At 42.5% G+C, this 16,482-nt stretch overlaps 1 protein-coding gene across 4 annotated transcripts in view; it reads right to left on the reverse strand.

Annotated features, from left to right (window-relative positions):
* The window catches only part of FBXL2 (F-box and leucine rich repeat protein 2), a 59,041-nt gene that overhangs the window by 13,969 nt on the left and 28,590 nt on the right, over window positions 1-16,482 (reverse strand). For 3 of the 4 annotated variants that reach the window (XR_012500117.1, XR_012500116.1, XM_074345340.1), the window contains exons 5-13: window positions 14,327-14,421; window positions 5,485-5,553; window positions 5,290-5,385; window positions 4,946-5,072; window positions 4,749-4,823; window positions 2,994-3,124; window positions 1,414-1,474; window positions 807-851; window positions 182-238 (exon numbers count right to left, since the gene is read on the reverse strand). Coding sequence is in view for 2 of the 4 variants with exons in the window: in XM_074345340.1 (XP_074201441.1) it covers window positions 182-238; window positions 807-851; window positions 1,414-1,474; window positions 2,994-3,124; window positions 4,749-4,823; window positions 4,946-5,072; window positions 5,290-5,385; window positions 5,485-5,553; window positions 14,327-14,421 (756 nt within the window). In the remaining 2 variants the exon portion in view is untranslated. Of the gene's footprint in view, window positions 1-181; window positions 239-806; window positions 852-1,413; window positions 1,475-2,993; window positions 3,125-4,748; window positions 4,824-4,945; window positions 5,073-5,289; window positions 5,386-5,484; window positions 5,554-14,326; window positions 14,422-15,159; window positions 16,421-16,482 lie in introns of those variants that run through there. The other variant, XM_074345341.1, reaches the window with a different exon arrangement.

Genomic DNA, 16,482 nt, shown 5'->3' on the forward strand with positions numbered 1-16,482 from the left:
TGTTAGGTTCACATCCTAAAATGAAAGCAGTGACCTTTAGATTGCCCACCTCCCAAGGTGCCCACTAACAGACCTGTGAAGTCAGCAGGCTGAGACCCTTGCCGGTGTCACGGCTCTTGCTGGGGTGGGAGATTCTTTCGTCCCCAAGAGGTAAGTAACGTCACAAAAAGCTGAGACTCACCAGGGCTTGCAGCCTGGGGCAGTGGATGGAGAGCTGGCTGAGCGTGCTGTCGGTTATCTGCAGAGAGACACGCGTGTCGGGGGGGGGGCTTCTACACAGAACCCGACCTCTAACCCTGCTCCTCCTCAACGCCCGGACCGGAGGGTACGAGAGGGAAAGACGCCTCCCTGACGCACTTGGGCTGCGACGTCCTCTCTCCACCTCCGTTCTGCTCATTCCTGGAGCTGCCAGGCTTTTCTCCTGTTTCTCCTCTGGTGCCCCAAAGGGGACAGGGGACAAAGAGGGAGTGGGCCGGGAGGGTCCCCAGGGTTCTTTGTGGAGTCATCCCCTTGCTTCTCTCTCCCTTCAGTTGTGTGAAAACGAGCACACACAGACACCCACTTTTTTTAAACGTTTGGCAAAAGCTGGAGCTACCCTGGACTTCTCGGCTGTAGCTCCGATGACTGACAACAACCCCAAGCTCACGCAGCCCACCGCCGCGGCCCTCACAGATTCCCAAGCCCTAACACCTGCGCCGGGGCAAGTGCAGGGCCAGACGAGCCAGCCGGCATCTCCGGCTACTCCTGTCTGTCTGTCTACCAGCAACCGAGGGGCAGCCCTGCAGGGCTGTCAGGAATCCACTCACCAGGATGCATTCTTCCAGATCCATCTTCTCCAGGTCATGACAATTCTGTAAGAGTCCATCAGACACCCCAGTCAGCGGCTGGGGCGACAACGGGGCCTGTCCCCCCAAGCACCAGCCCAGTATCCTCGTCTCCTCCCATCCAGGAACGTGCCCTGGTCCTAAGGGCCCCAGTGAGCCAGCACGTCGCGGAGCAGGTGCCCTTGGAATCATATTCACTTTAGAAATGGGAGTTAGGGCTGCGTTTCCTTCTCTTGTCCTGCAAAGGCACTTGTCCACACCTTCCCAGTGGCTCCTGGTAACAGCACGTACACCTGAGCCACAGAACAGACCCCGGGCGGGCACGAGGTGGGGTGCTCGCCAGGAGGCGGCTCCTTCGTGGGGGCCCCCCCGACCAAGTGACAGCACGGCCCAGACCGCCGCTGAGCCCCCCTTGGGCCTCCCCAGTTCTCTGGCCAACTGCAGAAGAGGCCAGCGCACCCCGATGACTGCTCCACTTGGTGCCTGTCATTTCTGAAGGAGCTTTCTGCAGCCTCCAGGACCACCCCAGGTTACTGAATGAGGGAGGTGAGCTGGAGTTCGGTTTGGTTTGGTAAAACCTCTCTCTTACCCGAGCTAAAAGCGTAAAACCTGCGTCAGTCAAGTGGGAACATCGGGCAGCCTCCAAAATCCTGGGTAAGGAGCACAAGGAGAAAAAGCAGGACAGGTTAACGAGGGGAGAGCGCCCTCTGCCGTGCACTCTCGAGTTTGTCCTAACACAAAAATGAGGCTGAGGGAGGACCACCACCTGCCCCAGTCGCGAAGTCCCGACCCAAACTCGGGCAATACGGCCAAAATCTTCCTACAATACCAGCACGTGGTTGCTGTTGCTTTTAAGTATTACTCCAATATTTTTGACCTTTAAACACAATTAAAATGTACTTTTACTCAACAAAATTCTCTTGTTCCCATTTCTGCCCCCCACAGGGGGAGGTAATCAGGTTTATTTATTTTTCATGGAGGTGCTGGGATGGAACCCAGGACCTAGTGCATGCTAGGCATGTGCTCTACCATGAGCTCTACCCTCCCCCATCAACAAAATTACCTTGATACGTACTGCATTTACTGAAGTTCATAGTTGTCCTGAAGGAAACTTTAAAAATTTGCAGCCAATGAATACACCCATGCTTACCAGGGTGGATGCTTAAATAACATTTCTGAATTAAAATGCTCCCTCATAGCAGTAACTCTGACCTGTTTTTTCACCAGTTTTGATCATCCAGACTCCTTCTACTATGCAGAAATATCAAGATTATCTAAAATCTTCCCTAACAGAATAGTCAGAAAAATGGGGAAAAGGCAAACAGACAATCCTTAAAAGATATGTAACTGGTGTAAATATGAAAAGTGGATCAGTTCACTGCTAAGTAAAGAATAACAAGACAAGCCTCCCCTTTCTGCCTGTTTGACTGGGGTTAAGACTGCTGGTTCTGAAGTCAAACTCTCTAAGTTCAAATTCGAGTTTTACTTCTAACTCACCATGTGACCCAGGATAAATTATGTGATTTTCTTAGAGTCTCAGGTTTTCCTCTGCAAGAGGGGAACAGTCCCCGCCTCACAGAGGGCGGTGAGGAGTAAGGGAGGCAGCGCTCCTGAAAGTGTCTAACAAAGAGCCTGGAAGTGTCAGAGTTCAACTCATGTTAACCATGATTAGTATTTGTTGCCATTATTAAAGTTTTAATATGCACAGTATCATGTGGAAAATCAGAAAATAAATTATTACTTGTTGAAACAGAACTTTTCTTCTTGCCTAGGTGAGAAATGATAAATAAGGCAGCTGTGATTTTTCCCCCTTCTGTTCATTTAGCAGCTGGTTTAGAGGAGAACCTGGTGACACGTGGATGTGAGGCTATCATTCTGTCACTGTAAGATCACCCAGATGTCAAAGTATTAACCAATCAGGCATGCAAATGAGGGAAGTCCCTCGAGAAGTTAAGGTTGGGATTCCCTGGTGGTGGGCGGTGTGGGGCTCCCCACTCACCCCTCAATGAACCAGACCACACCTTGTCTCCCAGTCCATCGGACAAAAGCCAACAACACAACCACTGCCGCCACCACCGCCTGTTCTGCCTGCTGGTCAGCCTGTCCCCTCCTGCAGGAAGCCCGCCAGTTCTGCTCTCAGCCCCAAAGCCAAAGGCGCAGCGCACTCACTGGAGTCTCGGGCAGTTCAAAGCCAGGGCGGTGAGGGAGGCGTCGGTGAGGTTGCCGCAGCCCGAGAGGCAGAGGGCCTGCAGCCGGGGGCAGCCTCTGCATATCTGCACCACGCCTTCGTCCGTCACGCGCTGTGGAAACCGAACAGAAACGAGCGTCAGAGGCGGCAGCGCTGAACCCGGAGCAGCAGACACGGGGCGGACCGAGCGCCCAGCCGTCTGGGCTGCCAGTTACTGGCGTTTCATCCTGATCACTGAAACAAAACAGGGCGCAGTGTAGGGCAGACACATATTTACGTTCCCTCTGCACAGCTTTAAACCGCCCTAGCATTACTCTCAGAGTGAAATGTTACAATCCCATCTTCCTCCCGAGAGTCATTTGATTTTTTTTTTTCCAGGGAAAAACCATTAACTTGTGTTAAAAAATCAGACTTAACAAAGAGCTGGCAAGACTTGCCTGCTTAAGTGACACATTAATTTTTGGTTGAATTTCTACAGATTAATGCTTTAGCTCTCTACCGTATAAAGCAGAGCAGACATGTGTATATTTATCATATTTCCTGAAATGTTTTAGAAAATAGTGAGATGAAGCACTAAATTATTGATAAGTGGCTCAGAATGCTATGAATTTAGCCAAGAAGATTCAAACTAGTAACTTTATTTAAATATACTAATTTGTGTAGAAATAAACATCTACATTTATATTCAAGTCGCCTGCCAGTGCTGTCCTACATACAATTCAAGGTCCTATTTTTGTTTTGTTTTTCTTTCTCATTTAAATTTTTTTTTTATTTATTCATTTATTTATTTATTTTGAACAAGGGCTTTTGGGGGGGCAGGTAACAAGGTTTAGTTACTTATTTTAATGGCGGTACCGGGGATTGAACCCAGGTCCTCGTGCATGCGAAGCATACACTCTACCACTGAGCTGCACCCTCCCCCTTCCCATTTTTTAAATTGAAGTATAGTTGATTTACAATGCTGTATTAGTTTCTGCTGTACAGCACAGTGATTCAGTGATTACACATATAAATAGATACAAATTCTTTCTCACATTATTTTTCATCACAGCTTCCTGTGCTCTGCGTTCGAACAGTGCAGTCCCATGTGGTCAATATTTGCTCAGAAGACAGTTTGTTTCATTTCCCACCATCAAGGACTCTAAAGATTTATGATTCACTCACTAGATGACAAATGCTAGATGACAAATGCAAGGGATTTCTCTTCTCTCAAAACTGATGTTCCCCCTGAGAAGCCCTGGAGGATGCAGCAAGCAGCCTCTGTTACCAGGATTTACAGCGGCAGTGAAGACAGGCTAATAACTTGCTGGTGAAAACCACACCTTGCTCTTGAACATGCCTTTTACTTTTCAAAGCATTTTCATACCTGTTATTTCATTTTAGCCACTGAGACAACGTGAGAGGTGTCCTCATCCCCAGCTTATAAGTAAAGACAAGACACTGAGACCTTACCAGGAACTGTGCAGGTTAGTTCACAGCATTCCTGATACCGTAAAATAAACCAAGACTCAGAGCTATGATCTTTTTAGGGGAAACGTTAATGGCTTTGTATTGGCCTTTTTGCTTAGATTGTTGTTCTCATCTCGGCAAACTGGTAGATCATAAGGGACACGGGGCGTGAAGTTGGGGTGTGGCAACCACCCTCCCTGCCTGGGGCGCTCACAGCGGTCCCAGCCGATTCCTGCAGGAGAGAACACGGAGCAGGTGGGAGCTCAAAGGGCAGGCACGTTACTTACTGAGCAGGACTGTAAGTTGAGGCTCACAAGCTCATGGCAGTAGTTCTGAATGTGTTTCAGAGCTTCATCTTCTAACTGAGGGAATGGAGAAAGCAAAAGACAGTTGGACCCCGGTGAGGGAAGAGAGGGCAGCAGGCTCCCCAGTGAAGCGCACCCCGGATGCACATCAGGTAAGCAGGTTGCATGGACCCCGGTACCTGGGTGCAGCCCCTCAAGAGCAGAGATTTAAGGCCGCGACAGCCTCGCACCAGGGCCTCGATGCCGTCCTTGGTGATCTGATCGCACCACGACAGGTTCAGGTACTCCAGGCTCCGGCAGCCCTCGCTGGGGGGACAGGGAGCAAGTCACGCACACGCAGCCCACCTGCGGAGAGCTCGTGACCAGCTCTGAGCAGCTCACAAGCCGTTTGGGGTACAGAGACCTCTGTGACCCGAGTCGCCCACTTCCTGCTCCAGTGGGATTGTTAGGAAGGCTTCAGACACAATGGAATGTTCACAGCCATTTCCCAGCCAACACGACCACCACCAGCAGGGACTCTTACCTGATGCCCTTTAAGGAGCTGTTGGTAATGGACACGCAGGAGGTCAGGTCCAGATGTTTCAGCTTGGAACAGAACCTGCTAAGGCTGTAACACGTGCTGAAAAAGAGCAGACGCACTAAAGGTATCTTCAACCACCTTTCTCTCCCCCTGACTCTCCCATGGCCAGTGAGTCCCAAACTAACCTTCCTTACCTACCTGTCAGTGATTTTTGTGCACCCGTTCAGGTTTAAGTGTTCAATGTTTCGGCAGTTCTGCGCAAAGGTCCTAAAATGAGAGAACATTTTAAAACTCCTTGCAAGTGGCTGGGCAGCCACTAGAGGGCAGGCGTCACCATTCACATTTACAACAGGCTCCTCAAATTTTTATTCTGTTGTGGAAAGGACACTTTGCTTGAGAGCTACTCTCTTAAGGTTTCAAGTGGATAATATGTAAGTGCTGACTACAGCTCCTAGCGCTGCTCAGACTTTAATGTGCACACGAAGCGGCCGGGGTTCCTGTCACACTGCACTCTGGTGGCGGGTCTGGGCAAACTTTCTAAGAAGTTCCCAGGTGATGCCAGTCCTGCTACTCCGGGGACCATCTTTGAGAAGCAAAGCCCATGACTGACTACGTATCAGTTGAAACTCTTTTTCACTCAGACCTTGGAGGTCATGTGAGAATAGAGGCCTGGCTCCCTGTTCCTTCTCCTCTATAGAAAACTCAGTTGGAAGCAAGGGGGCCAAGTCTTCTGAGCCTTGTACTGTGCCATATGCTGTCACTTGGTAACACCAGGGCCTTTCTGGAGACACCATCTCTGACCACCTATAGGCTCAGCAGCTGATCAGTATCAAGAACCGTCCAATTCCTGGTGAGGACACTGAGTCATGAAGAGCAATGTCCTCAGTGATTTGTGGGTCGGCAGCAAGGCCAGAAGCAGAAAATCACACTTCTTCGCCCTTATTTGCCACTGACTCCTTAACATGCTCAGCAGGATGGCTCAGGGCACCTGCAGGCTCCTGAAGTACAGCTTCAACATACAGGACTGAACCCTGCTTCTCCCACGCAGTCCCTAAAGGGCTCCAAACCTGGCCCCAAACCATGCGTCCCTCTCCCCCGCTCCTCTGTCCTGCTACGGCGCAAGGCAGGGGACCTGAGCTGGAGCCTGGCGGGCTCCCTGAGAGGAGGATTTGGAGTCAAAAGTCTGATCAAGGCAGTCCGAGTTAGCAGAGAGGAGGATTAGAGTGGAGAGAACCTCAGAGATCTGCAGGGGGCCCCTCGAGAATTCCGCAGAGGACTGAGCAGAGCGTGCGTGGGACGGAACCACCCAAAGCCAGGGAAAGACCCAACAAGAAGCCTTCAAGGCACCAACAGCCAGAGCTCACCCGGGGCCAGGAGCGGTGCTCATTCCCACCAGCCAGTGGTGAAAATGGTCACAAATTGTGGACTTTCAGAGTGGAGTACAATCATCCCTAGACTAAACGCTTCCCTAGGTCAACCTAACAAATTAAAAAAAAAATCTCAAAGGAACTACGCCCAAGTAACTCAGCTGCATCCCAGAACAAAACTCAAGTGTGTTTACAGGAATACAAAAAAATTCTGCACCCAAAGTAAAATTCACGATGTCTGGCATTGAATAAAAATTAACATCCATTCAAAGAAGGAGGAAAATATCTCCATAAAGAGGAGAAAGTTCAGTCTATCAAAGCTGACCCAGGACTGACGCAGATATTAGAAAGAGCAGGCAAAGGCATTACGGGTTATCACAGCCGTGTTCTGTAGAGCACGGTTCTGTGAAGCCAGAGTGAAGGGTAAACACGTTACGTTTATTACACTTTCATGTCTGATGTACAGACATGAAAGATATCTTTTAAAGACACAAACTCTTAGCTATGAAAACCATAATGGCTAAAATGAAAATTTACTGGATGGAATTAACGGCAGATTAGCCATTGTGGGAAAAAAAAGATCAGTGAACCTAAAGACGCAGTAATAGAAATGATCCAAAATGAAGCATGGAAAGAACAGAATGTGAATAAACTGAGTGGCAGCTTCCAGCCACCTGATCGAGTGTGACTGGAGCCCCCTAAAGGACAGCAAATGGCGGAGGGAGGGGTGTTATCTGAAGCAATGGCCACACGTTTTCCAAAGCTTTTGGAAAACCATAAAACTACAAATCCAAGAAACTCAAAGAATTCCAAGCACAAGAAACATGAAGGAAACCCCACCCAGGCTTATCATGACCAAACTGGCCAAAATCAGTGACCGAAAAGCAGCCAGAGGGAAGACATGCGATGAACACGGGACACAGCAAAGGTGCAGAGGGTTTCTCACTGACAACAAGAAAGCCAGAGAACAGGAGCTGCATCTTCAAAACCCTGAGAACAAAAAAACTGTCAACAGAGAGTCCTATCTTCAGCAAAAATATGTTTCAAAACTGAAAGAAAAAAAACAGACTTCTTTCAGACGTAGAAGAGCTGAAAGAGTTCACCAGATGTGCAGCACAAGAAACGTTAAAGCACTTTCTTCAGGCAGAAAAAAGTGACCCGAGACGAAAACACGTGTCTACACAAAGGAATGTGGAACACTGGAAACAGCAAGTACTTGAGTATATAAAGCCAACTGTTTAGTTATTTAAATCTCTTTTAAAATAATCGATTGTTAAAAATACTAATAACCTAGTGTGGAGTTTATGTCGTATTTGGAATTAAAATGTGTGATAACAACAGCATAAATGCTGAGCGATGAAAAATGAAAGTGAAATGTAATATAATGTAATTTTTGAAGGTAGAGATAAGTAACTTAAATGCATAGTACAAACTCAAAAGCAACCACTAAAATTACAAAATAATGAGTTAGAGCTGTTAGGCAAAAAAAGCTACAAAATGGAATTGTAAAATATACGCAATCTAAATGAAGGCAAAAAAGAGGAAAAGGGCAAGAATGAACATATGGGGCAAACAGAAGACAAACAACAAGAATGTAAAACTAACCATACCATGTCAATAATCGCACTAAATGTAAGTTACCTAAATACCCAAATTAAAAGCCAGAAATGTCATAAAGGATCAAAAAAGCAACACCCAACTATATACTGCCTAAGAGAAACCACTTTTAAATATAAAGATACAAATCAAAAATTCAAAGTAAAAGAATGGGAAAACATACCATGCCAACGCCATCAAAAGAAAGCTGGAGTGGCTGTATTGTATCAAAGCAAACCTCAGAGCAAAGAGTATTACCAGGGATAAAAAGAAGGCCGCATGATAATGACAAACTGGCCAATTCATCACAAAGGCACAGCAATCCTAAATGTTTATAGACCTAATAACAGAACTTCAAAATACACGAAGAAAGAAACTGATAGAGCTGCAAGGAGCAACAGACAAATCCAAGATTATAGGTATGGATTTCAATACACTTTTCTCAATATTTGATCAAATAAGAAGTCAGCAAATCAGTGAAGATATAAAGACTGGCTCAATACTCTCAAATCAACCTGCCCTAATTTGTATTTATAGAACACTCCACCCAACAACAGCAGAATACACATTCTTTTTAAGTGCACATGAAATGTTTGCCAAGATAGACCGTGTATTCTCGGCAACAAAACAAGTCTCAATTAAAATTGAAAGTCATATAATGTACATTCTCTGCTCACAATGGAATTAAATTAGTAGTCAATAACATAAAAATCTGGAAAATGCCCAAATATTAGGAAACTAAATAATACACTTCTAAATAACCCATGGATAAAGGAAGAAATAAAATGGAAATAGAATGCATTTTGAACTGAATGAAAATGTAAACACAGCATTAGAATTTGTGAAATGCCACTAAATCAGTACTTCAGGAGAAATTTATAGCACTAACCTATATTAGTAAAGAAAAAAAGGTCAATCAATGACTTTAGCTTCCATCTTAAACTAGAAAAAGAAGACCAAATGAAACCCAAAGGAAATAAAGGAAATATTAAAGACCAGAGCAGAAATCAATAAAGCAGAAACCAGAAAAATAATTTTTTAAAAAATCAGTGAAATCAAAAGTTGCTTCTTTGAGAATATGAATAAAATTAATAAGTCTCTAGCTAGACTGACCAGGAAAAAAAAGACAAAAATTACTAATATCAGAGAAATTTAGTCTTTAGTCTTTGAAAATTGGTGTAGTGTCAATTAAAATTCAAAGAATATATATATTATAATAGATACTGTACAGTCATTGTGATTTTTGTTAGATATGGCAACTCCATATATATATATAAATTTTAAAAATTTCATATATATAAAAAAATTACCAAAAATCAGAAATGAAGGGAGATGTCACTGATTTTACAGATATTAAAATGATAATAAGTATTATAAACAACTTTATAACAATAAATTCAAGAACTTAGGTGAAATGGACAAAATCTTTGAAAAGCAAAAACTATACCAAAGCTTATCCAAGAAGGAACAGAAAACTTGGAGTTCTATATACACTAAGGAAATAGAATTCATCTTAAAACCATTCCACAAAAGAAACATACAGACCCAGATGGCCTCAATGGTGAGTTTTATCTAACACTTAAGGAAAAAAAAAAAGCTACATAAACTCTTCCAAAAAAATTGAAGAGAAGGAAATACATTTCAATTCATTCTATGAGACCAGTATTACCTTCATATGTAAACCAGACAAAAATATTACAAGAAAACCATAGAATAATATCTCTCATGAACATAGATGTAAAAAAATTTAACAAAATGTTAGCAAATAGATTCCAACAATATGTAAAAAATATAATACATGACAAATTTTGAGGGATTTATCTGAAGGACTGAAGGTTTGTTTAACATTCAAAAATTAAACAATGTAATTCACCAAATTAACAAATTAAATAAGAAAAAACATATGATGATCAAAAATACGCAGAAAAAGCACTTGGCAAAGTCTAGCATCCACTCTTAATATAAAAAACCCTCAGCAAACTAGGAATAGAAGGAAATTTCTTTAATTTGATGGTATCAAAAAATCTACAGTTGCCATCATACTTGAATGCTTTTTCCCTAAGACAGAGAACTGACTAGAATGTCTATTTTCATCATTTCTATTCAGTACTGTACTAGAGAGTCTAACCAGTGCAATCAGGCAAGAATAAGAAAAGTTACTGATTGAAAACAAAGAAGAAAAACTATCTTTATTTACAGGTGACAAGACTGCCAACACCCAAAATCCAAAGGAATCAACAAAAAAAACTACGAAAACTAGTATGAGTCTATTCAGGTTGCATGATAAAAGATTAATGTACAAAAATCAATAGTATTTCTATTTATCCACATGAACAATCAAAAATTGAAATAAGAAAATAATACCATTTACAATAACATTTCATAGCACTTAGGGATAAATGTGACAAAATATGTGCACAACCTGTACACTGAAAACAACAAAACATACTGAGGGGAATTTAAAAACACCTCAGTATATGGAGAGATACCATGATCAAGGGCTGGAAGGATCAATAATATTAAGATGTCAATTCTCCCCAAAACTGATCTATGTATTCACTGTCATCCTAGTCAAGAGCCCAGCAAGCATTTTTGTAGAAACTGACAAGATGATTCTATAATTTAAATAGAAAAGAAATAAATCTAGTACAGTTAAAACAACTTTGGAAAGGAAAAAAGGTAGAGGACTAACAGAATCTGACTTCAAGACTTATTATAAAGCTACAGTTATGAAGACAGTGTGGTTTGGTGTAAAGATAGACAAATAAATCAGCAGAAAATATTGAGAGTACAAAAATAGTTCCACAATTATTTGGACAACTGATTTTCAACAAAGGTGTAAAGGCAGTTCAGTGGGAAAGGGTAGTCATTTCAACATATGGTACTAGGACAACCAAACATCAAAGGCAAAAATGAATATCCATACCTCACACCATATACAAAAATCAATTCAAAATGGATCACAGGTCTAAACTACAGAACTTGCAGAAACATAGGAAATCTTCATGACCTTGGATTAGGCAAAGATCTCTTATGTAACACCAAAAGTATGATTCTTAAAAGAAAAAAACTGATAAACTGAACTTCATTAAAATGAAAAACTTCAGGGGAGGGTATAGCTCACGTGGTAGAGAGCATGCTTATTAGCATGCACACGGTCCTGGGTTCAATCCTCAGCACCTCCTCCAAATAGAAATAAATAAATAAACCAAATTATCTCCCCTTCATAAAACAAGAGGAAAAAAAAGCATAAAAAAACCCAAAATTAATTGTTAAAAAATGAAAAACTTTAAAAGATAGTTAAGATAATAAAAAGGTAAATCACAGTCTGCGAAAAAATATTTGCAAAACACGTATCTGATAGAAGACGTGTACCCAGAACATACTAAGAACTCTCAAAATTCAGTAAGACAAATTCAATCTAATGAAAAAAAAGGCAAAAACAACAAGAAACAAACCTTTGAATAGATGTTTCAGCGAAAAAAATATATAGATAGCAAAAAATAAATAAAAAAGACAGTCAACAGCATTAGTCAGTAGAGAAAGGCAAATCAAAATCACAATGGGATTCCACTACACACATCTATTACAATGGCTAGAATTAAAGAGACTGACCCACCAAAAATTGGCAAAGATGTGGAGGACTGGAAGTATCACACATTTCTGGTGAGAATGTAAAATGGTACAACCATTTTGGGAAACACTTTGGAAGTTTCTTAAGAAGTTAAACGTGCACTTACGAAATGATCTAGCCATTCCACTCCTAGGTATTCACCCAAGAAAAATGAAAACATATGACATACAAAGTCTTGCACAAAAATCTTTATAGAAGCTTTACATGTAATGGGTGAAAACTGGAAAGAATTCAATGTCCACAAACAGATGAATGAATAAGTAAATTGTAGTACATCCATACAATGGACTATTACCTCTCAATAAAAAGGAATGAACCATACACATGACATGGATGACTCTCAAAACAATTATGTTACATGAAAGAGGCCAGGAAAAAAGGAGTACATACTATGTAATTACATATAACATTTTCAAAAATGCAAACTAACCTAAGGTGACAGAAAGCAGATCAGCGGGTGCCTAGTGATGAAGCAGAGACGGGGAAGGAGGAAGGGAGAGGAAGGGATTACACAGGTACATGAGGAAATGTGTGTGTGACATGAGTATGTTCATTACCTTGATTACAGAGTTAGTTTCATGGGTATATTCATATGCCAAAATTGATCAAACTGCATACCCTAAAGATGCACAGTTTACTGTATCTCAATTACATCTCAACAAGGCTATTAAACATCCAGAGGACTTCACATACAATGATGGAGCAGGAGTTAGAGGGAATATACATGCAAGATCCACTAGCACTGGGATTTAATCTATTCTGATGACCATGTAGCTCCAGGGCCTAAACCCGTACCTAGTACAGAAGAGGGTCAGTAAACACAATACGCAAATACTCATCCTCACACCAAAGCAACAACACACATGCAGGGGCAGAGTGGATCCCAAGGCTGGCCACAGGTGATTGCAACAGAAAACTGAAGGCACAACAAAATTCTGTCTGAGTCATAATTCTGTGATTATGCTTATCATCATTTTTCACAGTGATCTGGTCTCACACATTAAAAACTTACGTAGATGTAATAGAGATTTCTGCTCTAAAACGTATAGTAAACCAGTGAACATTCTTAGCCTTAGAGGATAGTTCTGTTAGACATGGCTTTACTCCAAGTGCCAAGATAAGGGTATGTTTCTTTTATATTCCAAACTGACAATCTACATCTTCACAGTAATTTTCGTTTCTTTAATGGAACCACTATGTTCTCTTTCATAAAAAGTTATCTTAGGACCTCTTTGGTACATTTAAGTTCACTGTTAAAACAGAATCAATCCATTTCACTCGTTTATTACTAAGCTTTGGAAGTAGCAGAAAATTTGGTCTGATGATCTCAATTTCTTGATTAAAAAAGACCTCTTTGTCCCATAACATTTAAAAGGAGTGTTTTGACCCTTAAAAAAATGTCATGAATCGATTTTCTTAGCAATGGTATAGCAGACGTTTCAATTACAAATTCTGTCTGCAATCACTATACATTGCACCTCCCTACCGGAAGCCTGCGATCGACATATACTGTGGTAATGCTTAGGTCTGCGAGGGGCAGAGTCTGTTCTAAGGTTCTACGGGGCAGTGTGGGTCCTAATTTAGCCAACTAGAGGCCACAAGGGTAAGGATACTGAGGTTTTAATTATGTCCTGTCTCCAGAAAACCTCAAAGCACATGTCCTTAACAGTGGATTGATAACATTTCCAATGAATAATGGCTGTCCAGCAAGAGGTGGGCAAGCATTTGGCCGGAGAGGGTGTATTGCTAATTATAATCAAATGAATGTGATAAGCACATCTCATTATGAGTAAGCACAATTCCAGGTTGTGCTAAGAATTTTTTGAAAGAATCATTTTGGGTTTGGTTTTTGTTTTTTAATTTTTTTTTTTTGGTGGGGGGTGAATTAGGTTGGTTGGTTGGTTGGTTTTTGGAGGAGGTAGTAGGATTGAACCCAGGACCTTGTGTATGTTAAGCATGTGCTCTACCACTTAAGCTATACCCTCCCCCTCCAAAAGAATCATTCTGTTAATCGGTATAATTTATATAAGAAGTTGGCCACAATTATGAGAAGGAACCTAGGAAGATGGGAAAGTGAAGAGGGAGAGAGAAGAGATGTGAACTAAGATTATAACACTATTCTGTGCCTGGCACTGCAGACGTTACTTCGTGGAACGCCCATGACACTGCCACGAAGGAGCTCTAACTGCCTTCACTTTGCAGGGGAGAGAACTGACAGTCAGCGAGAAGTAATTAATCCCGAGGTCACGGCCCCAAGAACACTGGAGCTCGGTTTCTAATTTAAGCCTGCTGACTCCACAGTCACAATATTCTCATTACTCAACGCAAATTACCACAGAAAGAATTTAATAGAAGAAAAGCAAATAAAATACTTGGATAATTTTGCTGATGCAAACGTCAGCTACAAGCTGCCCTGACGGCGTGTCACCGTGGCCCGACTTACTTCAGGGAGGAATCCCCGACACCAATGCAGCCGCGCAAGCTGAGCTTCCTCAGGAACCCGCCACAGCGCTTGGAGATGTTTTCCACCACGCGACCCTTGAATGGACAAAGTTGGAAAAAATCCTGTTTTTCATGAGGCTTATCTAACAGCAAAATCACCTGAACTTTAGGAACGAGAAGTATTTTGGAACATTCCTCCACCACCCCACTTCTGCCCCTGGTGTATAAAGGAGCTGCAAGCCCTGAAACATGTTTTCAGTTAAAGCATTAAGTGTTAAAAATGAATCGCACACTTCAGTTTGCAAGCCTCCCCCCCAGACTTAGGTGTCTCCTCGCCAGGGCTCACAGCTCCTCCACCCACTGCAAGTCCTTGTGAGCTCAGCTGTGGGGACCCTGGCTGCTGAGCAGAGATCTCAAACAACGATGCCTAAAGAAAGAAATTCTATTTTAGCTAAATGTTACCACTCTAAAAATTAGAAAATGTATCATAAAAGCTACCCCTCATCCTTCTTAGCAATCCCCTATTTAAACACGTTTGCTTTGAAAAAGGAACTCTGGCTGGGTCCTGGCAGATACATTAGGGGAGGCAAAATGAAAACGAACATTAAGACTTTCACTTTTTCAGGCATGATTTTAACCCTCTGTTGTATCCATGAAGGCTCACTTAATACTCAGGACAACCACGAGGAGGTACGAAGAGAATGTGTGGCCACAGAAGAAGGTCTCCCAGCAAGAACAGACACCTCGCGATTAAAGTCGATGGAAAACTACGGGGCCACCTCAGCAGGGCTACTACGGGCCTATACACCTCTCACGACGGCCTAGGTCACTTACCAGGTAAAGAACCACCAGTCGAGGTGCTTGCTGCAGACGGAGAATACAGAAAGGGCAGGAGAAGATGGTCATAAACACCAACTCTGTCCTCGTGACCAGTTACAGAAATTAGGGCTGTTAAACTGTCATGAGGATTTTCTCCCTATTGTGTTATCAATGTGTGTGTATAAAACAAATATATTTGGTCTTTTCCTCTCTTATTCACTCACCATGTGACATAAGATGTGTTGACTTTATATCATAGTTTTAAGTACTGTTAATTCTACATCATTGTATTTAAGGCATAGGATATCAGGGAGAAGAGTGAACATCACTCCAAGACCTTACCTCCTCTTCTAAGGGAAAGGTTAGTGTATTCTGGGTTGTTCACTGGATGGTTGTATCACATTACGTGGAATTATGACTTTGTTCTTGTCTTTATTTGGAGAGTAAGTATGGTTTTAAGGAGATGCCTATGGGTGCCAAGATGACAAGGGGCAGAATCTGTGATGATTAATTTTATGTGTTGACGAGACACAGGATGCCCAGACATTTGGCCAAACACCACTCTGGGTGTGTCTGTGAGAGTTTCTAGATTAGCATCTGAATCAGCAGACTGAGTAAAGCAGATGGCCCTTCCCAGTGTGGGTGGCCTTCAGCCAATCAACTGAACAGAACAAAAAAGCCTGAGTAACAGGAACTCCCCCGCCTGACTGCGAGCCAGACGTTAGTCTTTTCTGGCCTCTGACTCAGACTGAAACATCAGCTCGCCCAGGTCTCCAGCTTGCCAACTGCAGATCTCGGGACTCCTCTGCCTCCATGATCACATGGCCCAATTCCTTATAATCAATTTCTCTCTATGTCAACAACCATATACACACCTTATCTTATTGGTTCTGTTTCTCTGGAGAATCCTGACTGATACAGACTGGATCCATTATTTTCACTTTGCAAATAAAGAAAGTAAGCAGTTAAACTGCCAAGGTCACACGCTAGTGAGTAGAAGAGCTGGGCTTATAACAGGTTTATCTGATTCTAAAGCCCGTGTGCTCTGCACAACTACTACCTCCTCACGGAAGAAACGTTGAAAAGGCCACTTTGTTTAGTTTTTAATACTATTATCCTCACTTTATAAAACAGCAGTCTTGACACTGAACTGCAAGCATTAAGAATTCACTAGGACACATCCAACCCTAGGATCACAGAGGCAGGGCTCACACACATTATTACCAGCTAACCTCTTAATTAAGTCGAAAATGCAAACTGATACTGCTGGTGGCTTTATCTACGCTTTCTTGATCAGGTCTTACCTAAGTTATGAATTAGTCTTTGAAATAAAACTCC

The sequence above is a fragment of the Camelus bactrianus genome, chromosome 17 (assembly GCF_048773025.1).
Source record: "Camelus bactrianus isolate YW-2024 breed Bactrian camel chromosome 17, ASM4877302v1, whole genome shotgun sequence".
Classification (NCBI taxonomy): domain Eukaryota; kingdom Metazoa; phylum Chordata; class Mammalia; order Artiodactyla; family Camelidae; genus Camelus; species Camelus bactrianus.